At 42.6% G+C, this 12,871-nt stretch overlaps 1 protein-coding gene across 2 annotated transcripts in view; it reads right to left on the bottom strand.

The window, feature by feature from the left end:
- Nucleotides 1-3,577: 3,577 nt before the first annotated feature.
- caln1 (calneuron 1) overlaps nt 3,578-12,871 on the bottom strand; it is a 106,423-nt gene continuing 97,129 nt past the window's right edge. For both annotated transcript variants that reach the window (XM_065024470.1, XM_029672555.2), the window contains exons 5-6: nt 10,296-10,452; nt 3,578-6,149 (exon numbers count right to left, since the gene is read on the bottom strand). In XM_065024470.1, coding sequence (XP_064880542.1) covers nt 6,022-6,149; nt 10,296-10,452 — 285 coding nt within the window. In that variant the 3' untranslated portion in view covers nt 3,578-6,021. The remainder of the gene's footprint in view (nt 6,150-10,295; nt 10,453-12,871) is intronic.

Consider the following 12,871-nt stretch of genomic DNA (forward strand, 5'->3'; position numbering starts at 1 on the left):
ATACTTTCCGAAGGCAATTCAACCACCATGCTACTGAAGTGAGACTGTGTTAGTTTTCCAGCCTAATTCACCATCAGTTTTAATTGTTAAGAAATGCAGGCAGGCCTGTGTCCCAAATGACTCACGATTCCCTCTATAGTGCAATACTTTGACCAGAGCCCCATGGGCCCTGGTCAATAGTAGTGCGCTACATATGTATTAGGGTACCATTAATGAAGCGGACAAGGGTGACGGCTCAAAACAGCGAAATAAGGAACAAGCTCCAGTTTGACAGAATACATTATATAATGAATGAGGAGAGAATTTGCCATCTATTAGGCTTAAATTGGTGGTCTCAACAATATTAAATCCAGTGCGGCCTACTATATCTGCAAGATGATATTGCACACAAATCAGTGCTTTTACTTTGACATCATAAAACACATATGAAAACTTCACAGAGGAGCCATCCATCCAAGCATGATGTTAAAATGAAAGGGGACATTCATTGATCATACTTCAATGCAAACCTCTTCAATGTGATTAGAAAAGAGATTTTCTGCCATGGGAAAGACATACATAATTCCAATAAACACACTAGTATGTACAGTTGATGTCGGAAGTTTACATACACCTTAGCGATATACATTTCTCACAATTCCTGACATTTAATCCTAGTAAAAATTCCATATCTTAGGTCAGTTAGGATCAACACTTTATTTTAAGAATGTGAAATGTCAGAATAATAGTTGAGAGAATGATTTATTTCAGCTTTTATTTCTTTCATCACATTCCCAGTTGGTCAGACTTTCACATACTGAGTGTATTAGCATTTGGTAGTTTTGCCTTTAAATTGTTTAACTTGGGTCAAACGTTTCGGGTAGCCTTCCACAAGCTTCCCACAATAAGTTGGGTGAATTTTGGCCCATTCCTCCTGACAGAGATGGTGTAACTGAGTCAGGTTTGTAGGCCTCCTTGCTCGCACACGCGTTTTCAGTTCTGCCCACACATTTTCTATAGGATTGAGGTCGGGGCTTTGTAATGGCCACTCCAATACCTTGACTTTTTTGTCCTTAAGCCATTTTATCACAACTTTGGAAGTAGAGTGGGGGAAAAAAGTATTTAGTCAGCCACCAATTGTGCAAGTTTTCACACACTGTTGCTGGTATTTTGGCCCATTCCTCCATGCAGATCTCCTCTATGTTTTGGAGCTGTTGCTGGGCAACACGGACTTTCAACTCCCTCCAAAGATTTTCTATGGGGTTGAGATCTGGAGACTGGCTAGGCCACTCCAGGACCTTGAAATGCTTCTTACGAAGCCACTTCGTTGCCCGGGCGGTGTGTTTGGGATCATTGTCATGCTGAAAGACCCAGACATGTTTCATCTTCAATGCCCTTGCTGATGGAAGGAGGTTTTCACTCAAAATCTCACGATACATGGCCCCATTCATTCTGTCCTTTACACGGATCAGTCGTCCTGGTCCCATTGCAGAAAAACAGCCCCAAAGCATGATGTTTCCACCCCCATGCTTCACAGTAGGTATGGTGTTCTTTGGATGCAACTCAGCATTCTTTGTCCTCTAAACACGACGAGTTGAGTTTTTACCAAAAAGTTATATTTTGGTTTCATCTGAACATATGACATTCTCCCAATCTTCTTCTGGATCATCCAAATTCTCTCTAGCATACTTCAGACGGGCCTGGACATGTACTGGCTTAAGCAGGGGGACATGTCTGGCACTGCAGGATTTGAGTCCCTGGCGGCGTAGTGTGTTACTGATGGTAGGCTATGTTACTTTGGTCCCAGCTCTCTGCAGGTCATTCACTAGGTCCCCCCGTGTGGTTCTGGGATTTTTGCTCACCGTTCTTGTGATCATTTTGACCCCACGGGGTGAGATCTTGCATGGAGCCCCAGATCGAGGGAGATTATCAGTGGTCTTGTATGTCTTCCATTTCCTAATAATTGCTCCCTCAGTTGATTTCTTCAAACCAAGCTGCTTACCTATTGCAGATTCAGTCTTCCCAGCCTGGTGCAGGTCTACAATTTTGTTTCTGGTGTCCTTTGACAGCTCTTTGGTCTTGGCCATAGTGGAGTTTGGAGTGTGACTGTTTGAGGTTGTGGACAGGTGTCTTTTATACTGAAAACAAGTTCAAACAGGTGCCATTAATACAGGTAACGAGTGGAGGACAGAGGAGCCTCGTAAAGAAGAAGTCACAGGTATGTGAGAGCCAGAAATCTTGCTTGTTTGTAGGTGACCAAATACTTATTTTCCACTATAATTTGCAAATAAATAAATTAAAAATCCTACAATGTGATTTTCTGGATTTTTTTTCTAATTTTTTCTGTCATAACTGATGTGTACCTATGATGAAAATTACAGGCCTCTCTCATCTTTTTAAGATGGGAGAACTTGCACAATTGGTGGCTGACTAAATACTTTTTTGCCCCACTGTATGCTTGGGGTCATTGTCCATTTGGAAGATCCCTTTGCGACCAAGCTTTAACTTCCTGACTGATGTCTTGAGATGTTGCTTCAATATATCCACATCATTTTCCTGCCTCATGATGCAATCTATTTTGTGAAGTGCACCAGTCCCTCCTGCAGAAAAGCACCCCCACAACATGATGCTGCCACTCCTGTGTTTCACGGTTGGGATGGTGTTCTTCAGCTTGCCAGCCTCCGCCTTTTTCCTCTAAACATAACGATGGTCATTAAGGCCAAACAGTTCTATTTATGTTTCATCAGACCAGAGGACATTTCTCCAAAAAGTACAATCTTTGTCCCCATGTGCAGTTGCAAACCGTAGTCTGGCTTTTTTGGCGGTTTTGGAGCAGTGGCTTCTTCCTTGCAGAGCGGCCTTTCAGGTTATGTCAATATAGGACTTGTTTTACTGTGGATATAGATACTGTTGTACCTGTTTCCTCCAGCATCTTCACAAGGTCCTTTGTTGTTGTTCTGGGATTGATTTGCACTTTTCACACCAAAGTACGTTGATCTGTAGGAGACAGAACGCGTCTCCTTCCCCAGTGGTATGAAGGCTGCGCAGTCCCATGGTGTTTATATTTGCGTACTATTGTTTGTGCAGATGGTACCTTCAGGAGTTTGGAAATTGCTCCCAAGGATGAACCAGACTTGTGGAGGGTTACAATTTTTTCTGAGGTCTTGGCTGATTTATTTTGTTTTTCCCATGATGTCAAGCAAAGAGGAACTGAGTTTGAATGTAGGCCTTGAAATACATCTACAGGTACACCTCCTATTGACTCAAATTATGCTAATTAGCCCATCAGAAGCTTCTAAAGCCATGACAACATTTTTTGGAATTTTCCAAGCTGTTTAAAGGCACAGTCAACTTAGTGTATGTAAACTTCTGACCCACTGGAATTGTGATACAGTGAATTATAAGTGAAATAATCTGTCTGTAAACAATTGTTGGAAGAATGACTTGTCATGCACAAAGTAGATGTCCTAAACGACTTGCCAAAACTATAGTTTGTTCACAAGACATTTGTGGGGTGGTTGAAATACGAGTTTTAATGACTCCAACCTAAGTGTATGTAAACTTCCCACTTCAACGGTATGTTTCACAAACAGTGCAGTTAATCGAAACAACATTTATTTTGGTAGAACATTCACCATTTCATAAAACGTTCAATACAGAGAAGATAGATAGAATCATAATATTATACTTCAACATTTCACGTTCTGATGATTATACATCTGAATACAAGGGATGGATAATTCAGCTAACATTTCCGCAAAACTTTCATGTAATAAATGAGAGCACTACAGTATGCAGAGCGACACCATTTTGGCGGAGCACTAGCTCTGGTCCATGGCGTTAGTGTGGCCTGCTAACTCTCGGCTCAGGGTATATTAGGCTCTATATTTCCCTCACTAACTTTAAACATCAGCTATCTGAGCAGCAAACAGATTGTACAGCTGTACAAAGCCCATCTGTAAATAGCCCATCCAATCTACCTACCTCATCCCCATATTGTTTTTATTTACTTTTCTGCTCTTTTGCACACCAGTATTTCTACTTGCACATCATCATCTGCACATCTATCACTCCAGTGTTAATTTGCTAAATTGTAATTACTTCGCTACTATGGCCTATTTATTGCCTTACCTCATGCCATTTGCACACACTGTATATAGACTTTCTTGTTTTTCTATTGTGTTATTGACTGTACACTTGTTTATTCCATTTACAACTGCGACCTGTGTTGTTGTTTGTGTCGCACTGCTTTGTTTGTTTTATCTTGGACAGGTCGCAGTTGTAAATGAGAACTTGCTCTCAACTGGCCTACCTGGTTAAATAAAGGTGAAAAAAAAGAAAGTGTTTGCAGGCTGCACTAACACCCTGGTTAGGAGAGCACATAAATTGTTACAAAAGATATCAGAATTCTGGAGCCAACCTCTAGATGGGGCTCTTGCACCAGTCTGTGATTCTACTCTCCTCTCTGCTCATGGGGATAGATGGGACTTATTATACAGTGCAAAAGGGTGGGTGTAGGAACCCACAAATGATGGACTGTTCCTACACATTTGTAAATACACAAATACACATTTGTAACAGAAAACAACAACCGTTTAGTGTTCTTCATTCAGTACATCTCTATTGAGTTCTATGGCTTTGACCAGAGAGCTGTGTCTGTCTGTCTACCTGCCTGTGTATTGTGACGTGGAAGGCATTAGCATCTGGTTTCACAGTGCTCTCTCCTTCCCTCCACCTCTAAATCTGCTAGAGCAGACTGTACCAACAATCATGCACATAGAACACCGTCAACCAATACACTTAGACAACAACATCATGGGTTACATACATATTTACATATCAACGTTGGACTTGATCGCATGCAGTACTGTAGCTATTACAAGCAGTCCTCAGCAAAACTGAAGGTGGTTTCAATATTACCATGAGAGTCAATACAATACAGGAGTTCAGACCTACCTACCTCAAGAGGAATTAGATCATAGGTAAATTACAGCCCAGACTTTTCACAGCTATGGTCTTCCAAACACTGTTCTGTTTAGCACTGGAGAACCTTCCACAGAGAAAGTAAGAGTGAGGTATTTTTCAATTTTACATATTGGGAAAATATTGGCCACAAGAATACCAACCGATTTTACTCCTTAACTCCGGATGAAAGCTTCTAGAACAGCTTAAACACCAGCCCTACAGCAGACGACACCATCATGCCTGTCACATCCAAAGCCTTACTGTATGCTCCAATGATGAGCTGGCTTCCACCTCCCCTCAGGAAACTAGAATAACAGGCCAATTAATTCAGTGTGTGTGTGTGTGTGTGTGTGTGTGTGTGTGTGTGTGTGTGTGTGTGCGTGCGTGCGTGTGCGTGAGTGTGCATGTGTGTGTGTGTGTGTGCGTGTGTGTGTGTGTGCGTGTGTGTGTTAGTGCATGCATAAGTGCGTGTGTGCGTAGCCAGATTGCAGCGGTGCATCCCGTAGCTCTTCAGGCTCATCAGGCTGCAGCGCAGGAGGCACTCCTAACTCCAATCTCTCTCACACAGATACAATTGAGGATATGTCTCAATCTACAAGGATGCTGCCTTATACAGATACACTGAGGGCCTGTCTCAATCCACCATGAATTCTGCCTTCTGAGGCAAGAAGTTAAAATTGCCTTCTGAAGTACCTTCATATGAAGACTCTGGGTAGGGAAGGGAAGAGAAGAAGAGTACTGAACTCCTGTACTTGTATTTTTATTGCATTAGGGAACAGAGACAGCAGAGTAAGCGAAAGTCAGCCCTTGAATGTCCCTGCCAGAGTAAAGGGGTTATGAGGGGTCTCGCTGGCCTCCTCATGCTGGCTTCTCAGTGTCGTTGGATGTCGGACTGTCATTCACTCAGAAAAATCTGGTGGTTTATCAGTCAGTGTTCTTTGTTTGTAAGTCACCATCAGTGAGCATTTTTGAAGTCGTTTTTTCTTCTTCTAAAGAAACTGGAAATGACCTCACCCACTGTCATCATGCACATGCAGGTTTGTTTTTCCCGCTCAGAGTGGGCGTGGCCGGGCGTGGCTACTCCAGGCCGTTCCGCAGCATTTGATTGGCTGCGATGAGCATGACACTGATGATGAAGGCCATGGCGAAAGCGCAGATCAGACTCTTCCTCACGCACGTCTGCCGGTTCTTATTTTTAGAATGGACTAATAGAAGAGAGAAAGGGGGAAAGGGAGAAAGAGAGAGAAAGCCAGAAAGAGAAAGATGCATTTAATTTCCAGCTGGCACATCACATTACACATCATATTTTTGCCATTTGCCATTCTCTGTGTAAGAAAGGGAAAAAGAGACAGCCTAATACCAAGTCATTTTCAGCAGTGTGGTGAGAAATTACTATTGAACAAACTGCACCAGGCTCCTTCTGAATCATATAGTTTAGGTGTCAGAAAGTGAGTAAGTGATTGAGGGAGGGATGGAAGAAAGAAAGGAAAGGAGTAAGTGGCAGGGAGAGTGACTCTGGCAGAAAGAAAGCAGAGGTGAGATCAATCCTATGCTTCAGGTGAGGCTCTGTTCTCTGTCAGATCATGTGTTTGTGTTTGTGGCTGCAGCACAGTGGGACCCGAGAGGAAAATAGAACTGACACAAATATACATTACAACTGGACAAATATGCACACACACACACGTGAGCATGCACACATTCACACGCACACGCACACAAACACAAAGACACACACAGACACACACACACACACAGCTTGAAAGTCATAGATACTCCCCCCGTTTACCCGCGAAAAAAGATGGCGCCGAAGAACATGGCTGGCGTTTTACATTCTCCCAACAAATTGTGCTATTGTCTTAGTTTTTTTTGTGTTTTGTGTAACTTATTTTTTAAAATGATTTTGTACATAATGTTGCTGCTACCGTCTCTTATGACCGAAAATAACTTCTGGACATCAGAACAGCGATTACTCACCGCGGACTGGAAGAAACTGTTTCCTTTAACGAGTCCGACGAGAAGGATATCATGCTTTCACTGAAACAGGCCCAGATCCTCGTAATTTGCTTGAAGAAAAGACGCAGGAAAAGGGGCACAGATCGGGATGCCTTCTGAGAATCCGTAGGCGAGCAAGTAAGCTCCCACTGCCACGTCTGTAGCCATGAAGTGCTTTGAAAGTGTGGTGAAAGGACAACAACCTCTCCCTCAATGTAAGGAAGACAAAGGAGCTGATCGTGGACTACAGGAAAAGGCAGGCTGAACAGGCCCCCATTAACATTGAAGCGGCTGTAGTGGAGTGGATCGAGAGTTTCAAGTTCCTTGGTGTCCACATCTCCAATGAACTATCATGGTCCAACATACCAAGACAGTCGTGAAGAGGGCACGACAAAACCTTTTCCCCCTCAGGAGACTGACAAGATTTGGCATGCTTCCCCAGATCCTCAAAAGGTTCTACAGCTGCATCGAGAGCATCCTGACCGGTTGCATCACCTCCTAGTATGGCAACTGCTCGGCATCTGACAGTAAGGCGCTACAGAGGGTAGCACCTTAAGGCGCTTCTGAACATCCAAACTTCCGAACATCCACATAATAGGCGGTGTCAGAGAAAAGCCCATATAATTGTCAGAGACTCCAGTCACCCAAGTTATGGACTGTTTTCTCTTGCTGCAGCATGGCAGGCGGTGCCGGGGCACCAGGTCTGGGACCGAGGGGCTTCCTTGACAGCTTCTGACTAAAGCCATAAGACTGCTGAACAATTAATGAAATCGCCACTAGATTATTTACATTGACCCCCCTTCCTTTTGTATACTGCTACTGCTCGCTGTTTATTATCTATGAATAGTCACTTCGCCCCTACCTACATGTACAAGTTGCCTTGGCTGACCTGTACCCCCGCACACTGACTCGGTACCGGTACCCCCGGTGTATAGCCTCGTTATTGTTATTATTATTGTGTTACCTTTTATTATAATTTTTGACTTTAGTCTTTTGGTAAATATTTTCTGAACTCATCTTGAACTGCACAGTTGGTTATTAAGGGCTTATAAGGAAGCATTTCAGGGTAAGTTCTACACATGTTGTATTCCGTGCATGTGACAAATACAGTTAGATTTGATTTGAACTTCAGGCCATGATATCATTATCCGGTTCAGACTACCTCCTGCATGAAATGGTCAGCAAATCTCCCTCCCCCTGCCCAATCAGTGACCTGGAAACAGCGGAGCTGGTTTACAGGGCCGTGGTAACTGTGGTAATTAGATGGGCTGGGCCAATGACCTGCAGGTACAAAGTCCTGTGTAGGCTGCCCCCGCCTCCCTTTACATTTCACTCTCTCACTCTCACAAGCTATTTACAACTATGATGTCAGAAAGCACTGAACAAATCACTTTACTTACACAAAAGTCAACTTTAACAGTTTTTTTTTGTTCAAATTAGTCATCAAAATGAGCTAAAATGTATAGATTTGTCATACCTGTATCATGAAGCATTTTACGATAACACAATCAATTGTGCCCTACAGCGACATCAAGTATTTATTTCTATAGGTCAGAACACATTCAAGTGTTCGTCAATAGCGGGTACTGTTCATTTAGACTTTGGAGCCTGATATTCTCTTCCCCTACGTGATTTAGCCCATAGTGGTGCTAACTATAACTCCCAGTCACAAACCCAGTTGAAACATCCCATTCGCACAGAGGACACATTGTAATCTCTCAGTCTCACCTTCCGGGTTTTAATACTCTGATAAAGCACCTTACAATCCATGTCCAGCCCTGATGTCTGTTGCCACTCTTACAGCAGTAAATTTACAGGCCATTTCGGGTCTGCTGCATCGCACAGCCTTTCCAGTTTCACAAGGAGCAGTGTGTCTCAGACTGCAACAGAGAGAGATTAATAAGGGAATGACCTCTGAGTGTCTATTTTAGCTCTAACCTGAAAGGCTACAGAACCAACAGCTTACTGGGGAAGGAGGTTCTAGTTGGACTCAGATCTAAGGGGAAATGCTACATTTTATGTTTTGTAATGATTCACCTGAACACTGGTCTCCTGCTCCTGACATTCAATGGTTGTATCATCTTCACTACAGACATAATAGGGTCATTCCAATAATTCAGTGCCTTTAGAGAAGTGTAACTTGGTCCAAAAAGTATTTTGATTCCACCTAATTTTAACATTCTGTCAAAAACAGCACATGTTCAACTTCATAAAAATATGTTTTCCCATCTCAAGTGGATACTTTTAAAATAGACTTTAGGAAGTGCCTATTGAATTCCAAATAAAGTAACAGGGTTGACCGTAACAGGTTGCCGATGTCATCTTAAATCAGCCATACATCCCTTTGTGAATGAGGGAATGGAAGCTTATTGTGTGCAACAGTGATGGTAATTGAGTGCAAGCTGCACCAAAACAATTTAATTGCTAAAACATTTCTAGCCTGTCTATCTATGGGTAACAGGGTTGACGTGTTATACTCAACCCGCTCAGTTTTCCACCACAAAACCAGAAAAAGGCCAAAAAGAGTAGAACCAGCTCACCTGCTTTGATACTAGGATTTGACTATTAGATGTTCAATGTTTCTTTTGAAAAAACATTTTAAAATTAATAGTTTCAACATATTAAAACGAGTGTAATTCACTTAACAGGGTTGATCTTAAAATAAAGGACAGATGTAAATGAATCACTAATCACATTAAATAAATAAAAAGTCTTTAAAAATGTCTATGTCAAAGCAACAAAAAATAACTCGATTTTTACAATGATGGTGAAACTTGGAGACATTTTTGGATCAAGTGGTTTGAAATCTTTCTAGAAGTGACACAGGGCTGATGGAGGGACATGTCAAAATTGTGCATTTTGGCACATTAGCAAGCCTTTATTCATATAAGAAAATAGGATTTATTGAATTCTCCATGTGGTCTATATTAAAGGGCACTTCAATTAATATAGCAGGCTTTTAAAATTCTATATTGGTGCAATATTTGTACTTAAAATATCAAAGGGACGCAAAAGGCATTCTTTTCGTGGAACGACCCAATATAAAACAAAAAATAAAGATTCATATCAACCTAAACACCCTTCCCTGCTGCTATGGTATTCATAACTCCCTGATGACACCTTTTTTCATCATAGCCCAGGTGACCAAATGACTTCCTACACCATGAACACCTTCAATCAATAAATCAGCAGGTGGAGTCTGACGGTTATGGATCCTGATAGGTGGAGTCAGATCCATCCTGACGGGTGGACGGGCGTGCAGCACTCTCTGCTACACCGATGACAGCTAGCAGACTCTCTCTCTCCCAAACATCCACCCTCCATCTCTCTCCACAGGCTACAGAATCTACTCAACTCACTTCCTTCAAAGTCTGCCTGACAGTGTCCCGAGTTCTCGTTGAGGCTCTCCTCCTCGTTGATGATGATGTTCTCGATGTCCTTCATGGTCAGGTGGTCTCTGAAGGCGTGGAACAGGATGTGTTTCAGCTCCTCAAGGGTGATACGCTGCATGTCAAACTGCAGGGGGGAGTAAAAAGAGTAGTGAGGGAAAAGTTTTGAAGAGAGGGAAAGCAAACAACACACTTTAATTTGCTACATTGACACAGGGGGAATGGAATTTAGGTTCCCAAATCAATTGTACATTTTTTTTATTTTTTTTTACAAAATGTGATTTTTTTGTTGTAGTAAAAGAGTCATGATTACTCTACTGAGGTACCTTTTGTCTGATGGATGCACATCATGCAACTATTTCTGTAACATACTTCAATAGAGGAAATCCAGACTAGGGACGCTAAAATAAAAAATAAAAAATGAAATGACTGCTATTTCAAAGTCTGATTGAAGGCCCAAGCAATACGACAGGACTAGTAGAATACAACGCTTGCATTTTAGCTTCATTTCTAGTTCATTCCTCTGTACATTCACTCTAATGAAAGTAGCTACTGCAAGTGACTAGAGTTATAGCCTTAAAGTGATTGATCTCACCTCAGGTGTTGATGAATGGCTGATGCTTTTTAACCATTATCCAAAGCAATCCAATATAACAAGAAATAACACCCAGAGCCATATGCCAAAAGCTTGGAAGATTCCCAAAGTCCTTGGCAACGTTTTGGAGGAGTTTAAAAGTTTACTTTGCAGGTATTTCTCCAGTTTTTGCCTCCTTACACTGGCTGTCTGTGGTCTTAAGAATTCATATCTTGATCCCCTAAAATCAATATGATGGTTCCAATTCAACAATATGCAAAGATCTATCAAACATAATTGAGAATGTATTTGCAGTGAAAGCCAACAGTGCACAAAGAGACATTGATGCTGCTGACACAAAAGTGAAAGACTAGAATAATTTATCCTTTTTCATTGAATTTTTACCCAGGTAATCTCATTGAGATATCTATTTTTCAAGAGAGACCTGGTCCAACTAAGACAGCGGCAGGGGAGAACAAAGTTTCAGACAAATCTCCAACATAATAATTTACAGACATAGCCACACCATGAACAAATTATAGACGTCGAAACACACACATATCAAAGGTCACTTGTTAAGCTGTGGCCAATGGGAGTTAACCTGGTTGACGGGAGGCCTGGGAAAATAAGAGCGAGAGAGACGTTGAAAAGGATGGACATTACATTATGATATTGGTGAAGAAAAATGATAAAAGAAGACGATAAAAATAGAACAAAACCCATACCTACCGAGTTTTGAAGGGAAATTCGATTTTATTTTATAAGAGAGTTGTTATAATTTTGTTAAGAAAGACTTAGTGAAGACTGAAGCTACCGTCTCATCGTGGAGGTATTTGACAGCCTTGAGGTTAGCCATGGCTGTCCATGGAAAACAAGAGCACCTCCTCCCAGCTGCCCACTGCACTGAGGCTAGGTAACACGGTCACCACCGATAAATCCATGATAATCGAAAACTTCAACAAGCATTTCTCAACGGCTGGCCATGCCTTCCTCCTGGCTACTCCAACCTCGGCCAACAGCTCCACCCCCCCTGCAGCTACTCGCCCAAGCCTCCCCAGCTTCTCCGTTACCCAAATCCAGATAGCAGATGTTCTGAAAGAGCTGCAAAACCTGGACCCGTACAAATCAGCTGGGCTTGACAATTTGGACCCTCTATTTCTGAAACTATCCGCCGCCATTGTCGCAACCCCTATTACCAGCCTGTTCAACCTCTCTTTCATATCGTCTGAGATCCCCAAGGACTGGAAAGGCACCACGGCCATCCCCCTCTTCAAAGGGGGAGACACCCTGGACCCAAACTGTTACAGACCTATATCCATCCTGCCCTGCCTATCTAAGGTCTTCGAAAGCCAAGTCAACAAACAGATCACTGACCATCTCGAATCCCACCGTACCTTCTCTGCTGTGCAATCTGGTTTGCGAGCCGGTCACGGGTGCACCTCAGCCATGCTAAAGGTACTAAACGATATCATAACCGCCATCGATAAAAGACAGTACTGTGCATCCGTCTTCATCGACCTGGCCAAGACTTTCGACTCTGTCAATCACCATATTCTTATCGGCAGACTCAGTAGCCTCGGTTTTTCTAATGACTGCCTTGCCTGGTTCTCCAACTACTTTGCAGACAGAGTTCAGTGTGTCAAATCGGAGGGCATGTTGTCCGGTCCTCTGGCAGTCTCTATGGGGGTGCCACAGGGTTAAATTCTCGGGCCGACTCTATTCTCTGTATATATCAATGATGTTGCTCTTGCTGCGGGCAATTACCTGATCCACCTCTACGCAGACGACACCATTCTGTATACTTCTGGCCCTTCCTTGGACACTGTGCTATCTAACCTCCAAACGAGCTTCAATGCCATACATCACTCCTTCCGTGGCCTCTAACTGCACTTAAATGCTAGTTAAACCAAATGCATGCTTTTCAACCGTTCGATGCCTGCACCCGCACGCCCGACTAGCATCACCACCCTGG

The sequence above is a fragment of the Oncorhynchus nerka genome, linkage group LG11, assembly GCF_034236695.1.
Source record: "Oncorhynchus nerka isolate Pitt River linkage group LG11, Oner_Uvic_2.0, whole genome shotgun sequence".
In the NCBI taxonomy this organism is placed as follows: domain Eukaryota; kingdom Metazoa; phylum Chordata; class Actinopteri; order Salmoniformes; family Salmonidae; genus Oncorhynchus; species Oncorhynchus nerka.